General features: G+C 52.3%; 3 protein-coding genes across 3 annotated transcripts; 1 reads left to right on the forward strand and 2 right to left on the reverse strand.

The window, feature by feature from the left end:
* Positions 1–2,502: 2,502 nt before the first annotated feature.
* N0V89_012516 (uncharacterized protein) lies at positions 2,503–3,104 on the forward strand (the record flags this gene model as incomplete). The annotated part of the gene is made up of 2 exons (XM_056221237.1): positions 2,503–2,582; positions 2,744–3,104. The coding sequence occupies 2 exons, from the start codon at positions 2,503–2,505 to the stop codon at positions 3,102–3,104; spliced, it is 441 nt and encodes a 146-aa protein (XP_056065224.1).
* Positions 3,105–6,215: 3,111 nt separating this feature from the next.
* On the reverse strand, positions 6,216–9,107 carry N0V89_012517 (uncharacterized protein; the record flags this gene model as incomplete). Its single annotated transcript, XM_056221238.1, has 2 exons — positions 6,216–7,697; positions 8,832–9,107. 2 exons carry the CDS (start codon positions 9,105–9,107, stop codon positions 6,216–6,218), a joined length of 1,758 nt encoding a protein of 585 aa, XP_056065225.1.
* A 1,274-nt stretch (positions 9,108–10,381) lies between these two features.
* Positions 10,382–15,040, reverse strand: N0V89_012518 (uncharacterized protein; the record flags this gene model as incomplete). Its single annotated transcript, XM_056221239.1, has 2 exons — positions 10,382–14,785; positions 14,837–15,040. The coding sequence occupies 2 exons, from the start codon at positions 15,038–15,040 to the stop codon at positions 10,382–10,384; spliced, it is 4,608 nt and encodes a 1,535-aa protein (XP_056065226.1).
* Between the last annotated feature and the right edge of the window lie 17 nt (positions 15,041–15,057).

Genomic DNA, 15,057 nt, shown 5'->3' on the forward strand with positions numbered 1-15,057 from the left:
AGTCGTGATGCGTTTACGTGAGCTTTCAGCCGAGGTGGGTGGCTGCTGAACTTCGCGTGAGATCCCTGATCTTCGGGTGGGCACCAGGAGATGATGATATGAAGTATCAACCCACCTTCTCTCGGCGCTACAGAGAAGTCTCTGTCGTCTGAGGCTGAATTCAAGGCCGGTGTTAGTGTGCCCAGTCTTGATGGCACTACTGCCCTAGAAGCTTAAAATGAGACGACGTCGCCTGTTACGCCAGCTCATTCACCGCATCTGCTTTACCGAACCACAGCCACGGTATCCAAAAAAACAATGGCAAAAAGGCGGCTACGCGACCTCCGCCCCTGTGAATTGAACCCCTACACTTTTACCAAACATGACCTAAACATCTCCCCACGATTTAAAAAAAGATGCAAAAGAAACTGGGCAACACACTGGCCAGAAGAAACCCCAGGCGTCCAAGGGTTTACTTTTTTGGTGGCAAGCAAGACACAAGGACTCACCTGCTATTAGTGGCCTCTCACCACCCCGCCACCTACCAGTTTGCACTGGTGATGGATGAGAATCATGCTTCTGGATTAATATATATAGTACAACATAAGGAGAATCTGAGCTTTGTGGGGCAGGAGCTCACGAAGTGAAAGCGACGCGGTATCGTAGGGCCGCCTGCAGCCGTTGCCAGTGAAACCGCGGTCACTGACTTCACTTTGTAGCTATGACCACTCAGGATCCGTGAGGCAGGGTCTGAAAACCCAGGACGCACGTAACGAACGAAGCAAGCTTGAAAAGACAGCTCTGAGTGCTCAGAGTAGGTCATCCAAATACAAAAGAATCGCTCACATGTCGTTCCTCGGACTATAGTCACCAATTTCCGCAAGCCTTGCGAGATCATAGATTTCTTGGCAGACGCTTTTTACGACATGCAGGAATACAAACTCAATGCTTTGACATAATTGATAAGTGAACTTGATATCTGGCAGCATCCTGTCTCTCTTCGCTTAATTCGCCCTGCGCATCCTCGCAACGCCCACAACACCGAAAATGCTCACAACAGTATCGCTATGTCTAATTTTGGTTTTCCTCTCGGTTGATGAACGCCCGCAAACGCGTTGGGCCCATGCTCTGCAATCCAGCGCCTTCCCGTTCGCAGGGGGGGTTTCCATATCGTAGTAAACATCGGTAACGGATGACATTATGTTGCTAACCCGCATGTAGAATTAGAGAGTGTAGATACGATAATAGGTGGGTATTCAAAGAGTGTCTCTTGGCTCCCATTTCCTCCACCTCTCACGAGATGAACTGGTCTTGGAGTGCGCAGAGCAAGATTTCCAGCGCGGCGGCTACAAACATGGTCTATGTATTTCCAAATGGTGGTCTACCGCTATTCCGGGCCATCTGGTCTTGGGCGTCCTCGTACTCTCCTCTACTATCCTAGGACAATCTTCGAGAGGTACAGCACCGTAATGGTTGCGAAGCCTTCAACGTTCAAATTAACTACAAAACAACCAGCACCTCGTGAGATCAGTCATTCCATTCTGTTTAGTTATAAATGCCTACATGAACGTTATCTCTAGTACCAACACCTTACACACCCCACAAATCAAGCCTATAAGCATCACAACATTATCCGATCACGGTGTGATGATTAGTCAAGACCAGCGCTTCCTGGACTTCCATCCGACAGTTCTGGACGGCCAGAGATGCATTTCAGCCGATGCAAGAACTTATTTGGTCGACCGACGAGCCGGCATGCATCTTATTCCAAAAGAGAAAAGTCATTTGGATCAGTCGTACAAGGAAAGGTTTGTCGAAAGTTTCCGATCCCAAAGTGAGAGGATTGGGATCTTCAGGTTACCAGACGATGCAGGGATAAGGTATATTCACACGTATCGGCAGAGACGTCTTATAGCCTTGTAATGGGCTCTGAGATATGGAGCGTTATAAAGCCATTGCCGTGCCCGCTTAAGAACCCTCACGTACGCAGCTTGATGAAGGAATCTCGACTGATAATACAAAAGATTTTCAGATTGTGACGGGAGGTAGAAAATGCGCGAGATTAGTATTTGAGTGAGGGCCGTGGCCGAGTGCTATACATACTAAGAACTAAGAAGCTGAGAAAGAACACTAGGCTTAATCAAGCAACATGAGTGTGGGAAGGCTGGTTGCCCCACCGGCCGGCACACTGCTGACAACGTGAGGAACAAGTATACGATAGCCAGCGAACATGCAAATAGCATGTAGAAGTATGGTTCCTAGGGTAACTTCCTCTATAATGTAAGCTCACTTGGTACTGTATAGCCGATGCTCATATGACCGCCTTAAGTCCGTGTCATCCAACCATTCACTAGGTACGTTAGCAGGTTCTAGCGATTTGGCTGTAAATTGTCAAATCAAACGAGACCGCTTGGCTAACACTTCATTTCATGGGAAAAAACCCGCAGGGCAACTGCTCGATCTATTGAATGAATTAATCACCCGAAATCTTTTATCGTTTGCTCGCGATATGACGTTATGATCATGCAGATGCTCGTATTTTGCATCCAACTCGACCTCACACTGTCGGAAATTCCGAAAGATGACAAGCGCGCATCAGACTGGTAATTGCACAGCGTGATGCGAGCAATCACGAAAGGCGTTGCTCCGCCCACAATTAAGCATGTAGATCATCTACATTTAGGCCCTCTCGCACATGGATCAGCATCGCCCTGCTGTCATTGGTTGCAGTTCCTTGGTCAAAATGCACCCTAAAAACAGCCAGCAGCACGGGGGACCGCCACTTCAGGGTCCGTATCATTTCCAAGGTCCAGAACAACCACCGGAGAACTAGCAACACGGGCCACCGCCTCAACAAGTCTTCCCACCGCCTGTGCAACTCCTCCCACCGCGATCTCCAGGTCACCCACTTCACGGCCAACATTACGGACCGCCGCCTCAACAGTCCTCCCTACCTCAAGTTCCGAGCTACGCGCCGTAGCATCTACAGCACCTACCGCCGCAAGCTCCAGGCTGCCCGCCGCAAGCTCGACAATACGGTGCGCCGCTTCAACACGCCTGTGCTCAGCCAGAATCTACCCAGCAAGCTTTCCCACCGCAAGGGCACCAAGACATGCGTTATCTAGTCCCCCAAGCCCCCCTAAATCAAGCTATTCCCGAGCAAGTTTTTCCACCGCAGGCCTCGCGTCTTCAGAATTCCGGCTCTGTCCCCGACAAGGATGGAAACGTTGGCGGCGGAAGCAACACAAATTGTCGGAACTGCGTAGATTGTCGCAGCTGCACCAACTGCGATGAATGCGTACGCTCCAGCAGTTGCACTGGCAGTAAGAAACTGGTGGACTGTAAATCTTGCACGGGTTGCGAGAACATGCAAGGTTGTTCTTCATGCACAGATTGCTCAGGCCTGGTCAATGAGCATAGTAAGACTGGTGTTCATCGTTGAGAATATGAAGCTAGAAGACGGGCATGGGTCGGGCTGAGGATTTGTGGCCTTTATCAGGGATCATATGTAGGATAATCTTCGAGTTTCTGCTCCAAGACATTGACAGCGAATGGAGCACGTGGGTCATCCATGACCTTGGGAGCGTAGGCGGTTTAGGACCATATCATCTTCGCTGGGCGACGTCAAGCATGAAATGTTTTCTTCAGATCCCAAGGTGCTATGCCTGTACGTATGTGTATCCGAACGGACTTCCCTATAACCTGTGTTACCACAAGTTGCAAGTTTACATGCCAACTCATCCGAAACAGGCCACCTCAAATATGCCCGCGCTCCACTGTCATCGCACACATCTCCGATCCATCTCATACTCAATCCGTGCCCTCTTCCACATGGGTACCTTTCCAAGACTCTCGGCATCAAACCGAAGTAGCGATAGCAGGATTTATATGACTCATGAGATCATTCACACTGGCATCGGGATTGCTATAAAATCTGCTCGTCGGAGTCTCGATCCCGACCTGGAGCGCTTCAACTTCGCCACTTGGGATCCAGAATCTCGCCAGCGTCGTGGTGTATCCCAAGCTTGCTGTGGTATCAAGCGGTTGTAGCGACTCCATCACGACGTCGCTCGTAGCGATATCCAAGCCATAGGCTATGCCTTGAGGTAATAGCGAGAAGATCTGTGCTGATGCGGCCGCGCTGGAGGCTACGAAATCGTAATTCAGACTTTGGTCGAAACCGACTTGAACGAGAGTGCTGCCGGCTGGCTGCGAGGTTGGAGGTGACGGATATATGGCAGATGGAGGGTCTTGACGCGGTGATAGGGCTCTCGACGATGTTGTTGGGAGAGCCAGGCAAGTGATGGCCAAGGGCAAGATGCTGAGGATGACTTGCGAGAAACGCATGATGAGGGTTCAGAGGTTGTTTGGAAATGAGATGCTTTGAATGTTTAGAATGAAGAATGCTAGAGTTCAGCTACTGATGCAAGAAATGTGGCCTCGAAGCGGCCTTTTATATGTACTTTGGCCTGTAGTCTTAGCAGTACAGACACCGAAAGCCGTCGAATTCTGCTCACCCTGTCGATGGTGCGTCATGGAAAGATGCTGCATCGAGCTCACGAAACGGATCCTGGAGGATGAGCTGAGGGTATCACGTCCTTCGTGCTGGGTATTCACAGTTTGAACCAATCAAAATCGAGGATGCCTCGTTCAGGGTGCTATACACACAGTTGCCGGACTTCTCACACGGCCGTCTGGGACGACAGCTCCCCCGCGTACAGTAATCGTGGAACAGTGGCCTCACAGCTTTGAAGCACCATACTCCACACTCAGCATAGAGCGACTTACTCTAGGGCTGCATGATCATACCTGCCACTTGCCCGCCTTGAAGTCAACACGAGAGAGCTGCTGCTAAATACGTCCGAACTTTCCCTTTGCCCTCTGTGGCCGCACTTTAGGGTTTGACTAGTATCACGTTGCTTGCACAGCCTGGGCCCCGTGATACAGGAGAAGAAAAACAGATGGCTTCCAACTACCCTTGACATACTCAGTCATAGGCTTAGACGAGATTGCCGGATCATATGTGGCTTCGTGTGGCAAATTTCAGATGCGTTCTCGCCCCAAGGACCGGCCTCCATTCGTAGTATCCGCGTATAGCCATTACACCACATGTGGTAAATCTTCTAGGCATCATGCGAGTGTCTTTAAACGAGCGCTCAAATCCTCGATAACACCTACATGGGCACCAAAGTGACCGGTAGCCAGGCTCACGTTCAGGTTCTAGCAATTAGGCAGACATTCGAAGGAGCGTAGATGCAAAGAAACGGCAGCTGAATGCGGGGAAGGCGCATGAAGAAGTCTGACATGGCTGAAACTGATATTGACAGACTCCAATGCCTACCAAGAAGGATGGGGTGGCTGAATCCCATGAGCAGGCTCTACCCCGCCAGCCGTAAGCGATGGCTGATCAAACCAAGGGCCCTCTGATGTAAACTTACAGACGAGTGGGGGGCCGTCCTTTACCCCTCATGTTGATTGCGCAGCCTTATCGCGACCACTCATCATGACGTCGTGTCCCTGCATATGTACATACGCCCATCAGCAACACCAGAATGAATCGAATCAACCTTGGCACTCCTCACTTTCATATTCAACTTACACGTTCGTAAGTCGGATCAAAGAGTGACTTTCAAAACCATGGGCTGCTTCCCCTCCTCATCTAGGTCGCACTCCTCCCTGTCTGAAAAGGCTTCCATCCTCGCCGGCGGCCACAACAACAATAATTGCACTAATTGCACCGACTGTTCATTGTCGTCCTCTCTCTTCGACTTCTCTTTCGCTTTATGCTAACGTTACCTAGCTGCAACAACTGCAAAGACTGTGTCCGATGCAAGTCTTGCAACAATTGCAAAGGCTGTGAGGATAGCACAAGGTAAGTGTGACTCGGCTTACCCATGGCCGTGAATGCTAAGGAAGACTAGTCTTGATAATTGCACGGATTGCATCGATTGTACTAGTGCGTGACCATTCTTGTGCGCGATTCAGCAGTGCTGATGATGTAGGTTGCAATAATTGTTCAGGGTTAAAGAACAGGCACAACGAGAATGACGTGCACGAGTGAGGGCATACAAAAGGAAAAAGGCGAGGCACAGCGCGAGCAGTAGGCTATCGGATGTATGAACGTTGTCAGAAGATGGTGATTATTGGTTTACTAAATCGGGTATCATGAGTACATATAGCATCTAGCTTCCATCTCAGCCTCAGATTGATGCTCTCGCCAGCCTACCACCGGTGCTTCAGCGTACTGCCTGCTTCCCCTTCTTCTTCCGAGTTCTCGCGTTGTACTCATTTACGAGCTCGATCGCGCCCATGAGATCTTCTTCCGGAAGCCAATCGCTGCTGTCCTCGTAGCCTTCCCATTTGACCAGGTAAAATTTCTTGCCATCCTCGTACACGTGGGACAGTATGTCTTCCACGATGTACTCCTCCTCACCTGCGTCCTCGCCCGCATCTTTCCCAGTATTCTCAGCCATATCCTGGTCATCCTCATCGAAGCCATGGCTGTAACTATAGCTGTCAAGCGGTTCAGAATCGACATCCTCGACTTGGATATTGCGGCGTTCGTGTGCGGGCAGTTGCGAAAGCATCGGGTGTTCGTAGATAGCGTCATCGTCGGACGAGTACTCCACAGTCTCGGCGAGGCGGGATTTCGGGAGGGACGTGTGTGCGAAAGATCGTTGTGTCCTGGGAGCCACGGATACCGCTGATGTAGACGTTGTGCTCTCCGTCCTCCGCCGTTTTGTACGATGCCGGTCCATATTATCCATCCGATCGTCCTCCTCGGTTTCGGCTATCTCATCATCACTGTGTAATTGCTTCCCGTAGATATCTCGTTCAAACTGCAATTGTGCTGCAGCGCTCGACATTGACCGCGTATCTTCTTCGGCATCTTCGTCATACAATTGGTGCTCATCGTGGACGGAATGCCCATGTATGGGCATCGTCTTGAACAGACGCCGGTGCGCTGCGACTGGCGAGAGCGCCAGCGCACTCTTTGCGATAAACGAGCTGACAGCAAGGTTCGGCGAGGGGTGGCTGGAGGTAAGGTTGATCTCGTCCTCATCCTCCTCGTCTTCTGATGTGTCTAAGATCGCAGAATCTCCTATTTCCTGCTCCAAAAGACCACTTCTCAGATCCCCGGTTTCAACCATACGCTCTGCTGCAGAAGCAAGGCCACCACGACTGCTTGTCCATCCTCGCCCTCTACCTCGACCCCTCCCTCTACCTCTTGGTCGTCCTCTTGTTCGAATCGATGCGTCGCCGTTCTCCGGTCCCAGCCCGGTCAACGCTGAAGCGCCTCGCCCTATCCCGCGCGCTTTAGCATTCCTCGCCAGTCTCCGCTTCGCAGCTTCTTCCGCCTCTGCCCGTCTGGCAATTTCCTCCGCCTCCGCCTGTTGTCTGTAGTCCTCCTGTTCAAAGCGCTCCAGCTCGCGGCGTGACACATATTTCAATATTTGGCTCATCTCGATCTGCGCAACTTCTTCGCGGGGCTCGGTGGAATTGCGCTCGCTCGTGGCTTCATTGTCGTAGTAAATAATGCGGACGTTGTAATAATAGCGCGAAGTCCCTTCTATTTGTCTGCGACTGAGGATTGTAGATTCCGCGTTCGCAATGGGACATTGCTTGGGTAGGCTTCGGGTGATGACCGGCGGCTCTTGGGGCAAGCGGAACAGCTCGTCGTAGATCTCAGGTTCAGGTTTGTAGATGGTGTATTCGTACTATCGCCCGCTCTTAGCAAAAATCAGAGCGCATGATTTGGGAAGCTTACCAGCTCGGTCTTCGACTTGTTCTTGGACCCTCGCGGTCTACCGAGCCCGCGCCCGCGCCCACGCCCGCGCCCGCGACTTTCCCCTCCTCTCATGGACATGTTCGCGCCGTCAAAGCGCGCCGGACAGGTTGATGGCGCACGCAGGAGCGCGAAGCGACGGTGCGAGGCGGATTGAAGTGCGTACGGCCCGTCATTTTTGGAAAGGCATGTTGTCGTCGGCGCGCGAAAGCTCGAGCTGGTGAGCGAATGGAGCAGATCGCGCTTACCGCGCTAATCTGACGCGCCATTAGCTCGGCCAGTCCACCTGGGCAACACCCACGTCATGTGCATCTAGCATCCATCACGCACAAGCTGTTGTGCTTTCGCCTAAGTCTTTGTCAGGCCTCTGTGTAGTGTTTGCTGCTGAGATGAGACCCGACATCGAATGGTATCACGCATTCAGCAACTCGAAAAGCCAGTGAGTGCACAGCTTCGATTGTCTCACATCCCCTTCTCCAAGTCCCTTTCCAACAACCTCACGCCATGAATCGTCAACTTTCCTTATGCCTGCTATTCCTCAGTCTGCTATGCCTCCACAGTCATCGGTCGCTGGTCAAATCCGGCACCTCTCGTCATCCCAGCCTCTCTGCCACTGCAATTCCATTTGTCGTTAATGCATCCTTTCGTCCGCTTTCCTTGTGAATGCTCAAGTCTGTTCATGATCCGTAGTCTCCATCTCAAAGCCCTTTGTCGTTCCATACCCAAACCCATGATGCCATGCTCGTAGATATCCGTCCGTGTGTGTTATCGCTGGTCATCGTACGCACCAGCTACCGTGTCGATCTGGCGGCGTCGCTGTCACCCTTTCGGAAGCCGTATAGCTTACGCTTCATGGCGGCGTCGTATGATCTGCCTCGCTTTACCTAGTTAGGTTGTCTTCCGTACAAGAATGCCTAGGGTAACTCACGTCGGTCTCGCTCTCCAGGTGGAGGCCCGGCCCTTCTGCATTGCGTGCGATCTGTGCGAGGTTAGAATCTGTAGGAGCGGTTTGAGGCCATAGAAGTCTTACTGGGAGGCTTGGAGCTTGGAGCGGCAGAACTTCGACCTTGCGGTATCCCATCTTGGAAAGTGCGGTGGAAAGAGCTTCGTCCTTCCAGAGCAGGAAGCTCTCACCGCCGGAGCAGAGGAAGTCCAGATACCAAGCCGGAACACTTGAGATTGTCCAGCCCCAAAAAGGCCCCTCGCTGAAGCGGAAAACAGCCTCGGGCAAGGCGATTTCCTTCTTGGGTGCAAACCGGCGGAAATCCGCCCAATCCGTGGCGATGTGATGTGCGAGCTCGTCGTCGAGCTTCTGCTCGGCTCTGCGGACTTTGGGGCCCATGTTTGCGGTGCAGGAAGGTGGAACGGTGCAGAGGTTGGGTATGAGCGAGTGCAGAGGAAGTGAAGGGCAAACACGCTAAAGCAGCATCCGCCAGACAGTGAGGGAAGGAGCTAAACGGTGAGGAAAGCGCGAAATCTGCTCATAGAACATTGAGCTCACACTCTCACAGATACGCACACTGTTCTCATGCTCTGCCTTAGAAAGGAAGCTCTGCTCTGTTCATGTCAATGGGCTTGTAGCATGTTTATGCACATCAACAGATAGCCCCAGCGCAATTTCGAGCGAGTCTACTCAGGCTGCCTTATGCAGAGGCCGATGCTACGAAAGATGTGACAGAATGCTAGCAGCTTGTTGCATGAGGCATTGTAGATCGTAGAGCTTGCGAATTACCCTAGGCTGTACAATACATTTCCTGATCAACTGTCAGGATCAAGAGATCCTAGCACACCATCGCAAGCCCCAAACTCCATGCGAGCTACCCTAAGCCGGGATTAACAGACGCCAAAATTGCAGTAAAGACGAGTCGCGCAAGGAGAGAGTGTGTAGGTGTCAGTGTTAGCGCCCCGTCACAAAAAAAAGACATGAGTAGTCCTTCACCCCAGACAAAAAGATCACCCAATCGCCCACACCAAGACTCGAAAAGGCGCAAAAAGGAAGGTGCTGGGGAAGGGGGGGGGATTACCTACTTTGAGAAATGTCTTCTTGAAAGCAGTGGAGTCGAACCACTGCGCCGCATCATCACCGCTCGCTCTTCTGCGGATCATTTGATGAAAGAAGCTCTAGCCGAATGATATAAATACTACCTGAAAGATAGGTATATCACAATAAGGTAGTCGATATTTTGAGTGAAGCCTCGTGGGAAAGCAGGGCACGCGTTGCTGGTGAAGGCAGTCACTGAGCGCGTCATCGTCATGGCAAGTTAGGCAGCGACCGGACACACCATCGCTGATATAGAACCAAAATAGCCGTAGGCCGTTCTATACATTACGTTTTAAGTTGTACCTCGCTCCATGTCCATGCTGCATGGATATCTTTGACATGTCGAAGTCGCGAAGGTCCCACACAAGGTTCCAAGCATTAGACATAGCATTTGTGCAATTGAGAAGACCAAAGGTCAGGGACATAATCATCAAATTGGTATAGAACAAGCTTCCAAGCAACCGCTTACAGCCATGTAAATGCAACCACACACCATACACATGCCAAGCTAAATGCGACATATCGCCTCACTACCTCACACTACAAGGGGACGAGAGGACGATAGGAGGCCTCACTCAAAGGTCCCCATTCCTCCGCTTCGCAGCCTCCAATGCCTTGCTCAATCTCTCCTTCTTAAGCTCCTCCTCGCTCAACTCAACACCACCTCCATCCGCAGGCTTGCTAACCTCCGCCTGGGCAAGCTCGTCGATCTCATTACGATCCTGGTCTAGGACTGCCTCTTTCCGCTTGATCTCTTCCTTGAGTTCCTTTTCGCGATCCAGAATCTGTTTCTCGAGCCGAGCCACCTTTTCAGGTTGGTTTTCGGACTTGGCTTCTGCAAGTTCGGCTTCGAGGATGGAACCGCCGATGTCGATCTCGATATCGTTCAACAGCATGAGAAGAGCTTTCGACGAGTCTCCCAGCGCAAGCACAGTCTCCTTTGCCCTCGCGCGCAGCTTCTCGTTATCCAAAGAAGAAGGCAAATCGCGCACAGCAGTGATGATCTCCTGAATCTCTTGCTGCTCAACACCAACAGCTGTGATGACTGTTGCTTCAACCATACGCACAAACTCCGCCACGCGGTCTGCTTTCTCTGTGCGGGCGCGCTGTGCAGCTTCCTTCTCAGCGTTGGCAAAGTGCTTCTCAACCTGCCTCATCTTTGTGATATTGCCTGCTGCATATAACGGCTGGATCTCTGTCTTCTTGTATCGCTTGTCCCGTTGTACTACCGCCTCTACGACCTTGTCGTGCCGCTGTTCGATCTCCGGAAACAAGTCCTCCAGCAGCTTCAGACAGTCCTCGACAGTCGCTGCGTCACTTCCTTCAAAGCTCTTTACACCCGACACAGCCGTAGAGAGCAGGCCTTCTGTCTCGCGTGACAAGTCCATGAGATATTTGATCTGCTGCTGGAGCCCGCCATAGACTTTGTCGAACACTGTCTCAACGTAAGACTGATACTCGTTGCGATCTTCATCAGCCTTGAGTTTGCTTTCCTTCTCTTTAAACTCATCTTCGATCACGGCGATGTCAGCGTATGAGATCTCATGGTCGTTGAACAGCTGGTCAGTCTCCTGCTCGGATTCTTCTTGGCGTTTGCGACGCGCTTCGTCGTTCTTTTTGCGTACGAGAGAAGCGGATTTCTCCCAGGGAACGGTCACTGCTTGAAGAGAAGGCAGGTCTGATGGGAATTCGGCAAGTTTCTTACGGAGCGCCTCTAGCTGTGGGTTCGGTCGCGGCATCCCTACCTTGGTTGGTAGAAGCTTTATCAGCTTATCGACCGGGTTGGCCTTGGGTGCTGACTTTGCAGCTATCGCAAGAGGATGCTGGGTGAATAAAGGCGCTGGGACCTGTACGTCGGGAGTCGCGCTTGCACCTGTGTTTGGCCTGCTGGATGGCGAAGAAGTTCCTGTTGGTGCGCCAAAGAAGACCTCGTCCTTCTTGGTCCCATATGACAAAGCCGGATTGAGCACGGGAGGGGTAGTAGAAGAAAGCGATTGACGGTGCATATTTAGCACAGGATCCGTAAGAGTCACATTTGACGGAACATACGCTTTGTACTGCGACTGTGTCTGTGGCTCTGTAGGTGGCGATTGGACTGACGTGGGTGTCTTGCTCGCGCTATCGTCCTGAGAGCTTGTTGGTGTAAGGACAGTGGTTGATTGGCTAGACACACTGAACGATTGGTGTGGACGACTAAATCCTTCGGTTTTTAGCGTAGGCCTATGTTGCACGATCGGTCGACCGCCTGGGCTGTATTGAATGTCATCCTCCTCGAGAGGGTCCATAGGAGGTACCTGAACGTTAAGGTCACTAGCTTTCGTAGACGCGGTCAAGTCTGTATGCGAGACCACTGGCGGTTGTACGTTCTCCTGCGGTGGCTGACTGACAGGCTGCGGTGGAGGTGCGTTGTGATAATCAAGGCCTCGAGCACTTGACTCAGCCTTGAGGAAGCCTGTAAAGACATTAATCTTGTCTTCGACCTGCACCTCTTGTGCCTCGCTTCGCAGCATCGTGATGTACCGCTCGAGAGACCCAGCATACCAGGGGTCAAGGTCGGGAATCAGAGCTCCTGGCGTGGGTTTAGGTGGCTCCTTTAACCTTTCCGCCTCAAGCTGTTGCTTCAAGTCTTTGGCCAACCCTTCTGCGGTCTGGTTGTTTTCAATTTGTTGCTTTAGATTATCAATCTCGATGTTCCTGACTTCGAGCTGCTTCTTGAGATCGTCAACCACAGTGTGACCTTTTGCAATGGTGTCTTCCTTCGTCCTCAATTCATCTCGTAGCCTGTTGATCTCTGCATCCCTTTCCATGATTGTGTCTTCTTTGCCTTCAGAGTCTTCCTTCCATCGCCCGATCGTGAGATCCTTCTCTTTGTTTGCAGCATCAGTATTAGTCTTTGTTTGTTGCGCAGCAGCCTTCATTGACTCGATCTGCTCGGCCAACACATTTCTCTCGTACTCTGCATGGGTCTTAGTAGTTTCAATGACGACCTTCAATTGTTCGATCTCGGCGTGCAAATCGGTCTCTTTCTGCTCGGCATCTGCTCGCAGACGTTCTAAAGCTTCATCTTTGGTCTTTAGTTCCGCAGCATGCGAAGCGCTGGCCTGCTGTTCATTCGCTTGTGGAGTACGCTGTCGAACCCATCCGCTGTCATCTATTGCAAAAGAAGTGTTTGCTGCTGGTGGCGGCGGGTGCTGTGCTTGCTGTTGGGCTGGGGTGTTTCCTTGAGAAGATGGTCGCGAGACTCGCAACGGTGCAACAACAGCATCATCTACGACGAAGTTCTGCTGTGGATGTGATTGAGTAGCTGCTGCTGCATCACCAATGACAAAACTCTGCTGAGGCGGTGGCGAAAGTGGCGTGTCGCCCATAGCGAAGCCTTGCGGTGGCGGTTGAGACGGTGGGCCCTGGGCGTTCAGTGGGGGCGTAGGCTCATAGTTATCACGGTTCGAGGACGCCGTCGATGCCGGCTGCACGGGTGGCGTAGGCCATTCGCCTTGCGGTCGAGGCGGGGATACCTGCTGCGATGGCACCTCCATACTATCCAGTTGCACAGGTACACCTTGCCTCCCATCTCTCTTTGCTCCAAACAGTTCTTCGTCGTCAACCTCTTCAGCTCCACCAAAATGCTCCCAGTCTGAGGGACCACCTGTTCCTAGCGCGCTGAATTTGGTTGCGGGATCTCGAGGCGGCAGAGATACTGGTAGCTTTGGCGGTTGCGGTTTTGGAGACTCGGTTCGATTGCCTGCGCGTTGAGCGTGTATAGCCCCAAGAGCTATAGAGCTGACTGAGCCCTGTCGTCCCAACCCAGCAGAGGTGAAGTCCGTACTGACGCGATGCTGTAGCGGCGATACCGGCTGACTTTGAGGGCTTGGCTCGTTAACGAATCCTGGTGGTGTCGTGCCAGTTTGTCTGCCGATTGGTGTTGGAGCTTCGATTCCCTGACTGTGTCCTTGCAGATATTGCTGTCCAACAACCGAACCTTGATTCTGGTGTCCAGGTTGCCATGTCTGCTGCTGCGTGTAATTGTGGTCGGCTGGAGGCGTCGGTTGCCATTGGCTTTGTTGTTGCTGCTGATATGGCTGAGGCTGGGTGGACTGATCTTGGGGGTGCTGATACGGAGGAGCAGGGTGAGCGGAGTATTGTGCCTGCTGGACTGGCTGACCGTATTGTGATTGCGCATCTCCTCCATACTGGCCCTGTTGCTGTGCTTGGCCTTGAGTATACTGGCTTTGCACAGGCTGTCCATATGGGGCCATCTGTTGAGCCTGTCCTCCTCCAACGTATTGATTCTGCCCATATTGATGCGCTGGGTATGCAGCTTGTTGCCCGTTCTGCCCCTGCGGAACACCTTGTTGCCCTTGTCCATAAAGGTTCGGAATTGGTGCCGGCTTTGTGTATTTGAACTTCTTCCCCCCCTGCAAAGGCGCATGCGATGCTTGTTGCCAAGCTGGTATATCGGGAGGCGGAGGAACGTATACGCCGGGCATTGGATTGGTGTTCGAGGGGACGTACGATTGGACGCCTTGGCCAGTCAGCGAAGGAGGTATGTACGCGGGATTATGCTCGTTTGGGCTCAGCACGGAGCTGGGGGGATGCTGCGCGACTGCAGAGGATGGCGCCGCGTAAGTGCCTGCCTGATCAGTACCATATATGGAACCAGGCCGTCCTCCAGCTTGCGGTGTCTGCGAGGGCGGGAAATATGAGCCTCCTGGAGTCTGTGATGGAGGAGGAGGAGCGGCGGTGTTGTATGATTGTTGTGTCGCGCCTTGGCTCTGGTATCCGCTTGGTTGAGCATATCCAACCTGCTGCCCCTGTGTTGTATACCCAGTGTTCTGCTGAGCGCCGTATCCAGTCTGCTGTCCCCAGTTCTGGGTGTTGGTTTGTTGGGAGGAGGCAGCGAATGCAGCTGGTTTGGGCGGTGGCGGAGGTGGTACGTCTTGCTGCTGCGAGTGGTAGGCGGTTGCGGTTTGGGTAGGAGTCTGTAAACGAATCAGCTCATGTTATGTGTGTGCAGCGATTGCGCATCGTACCTGCTGTGCTTGCGAGTATCCGCCTGGCATTGCGCCATATGTACCAGGATTATAACCTCCCGCCGCCTGCTGTTGCGGCTGACCCCATTGTTGTTGTATCGGAGTCTGGGCCTGGGTAGGCGCTGCCCACTGGCTCTGCGCTTGAGGAGCGGCGCTCTGATATCCTTGAGGCGCTGCACCAGAGGTCAATTTAGTGTCATACATTGCGACAACTGGATGCA

Source organism: Didymosphaeria variabile (genome assembly GCF_027946475.1).
Source record: "Didymosphaeria variabile strain IMI 356815 chromosome Unknown scaffold_10, whole genome shotgun sequence".
NCBI classification, from domain to species: domain Eukaryota; kingdom Fungi; phylum Ascomycota; class Dothideomycetes; order Pleosporales; family Didymosphaeriaceae; genus Didymosphaeria; species Didymosphaeria variabile.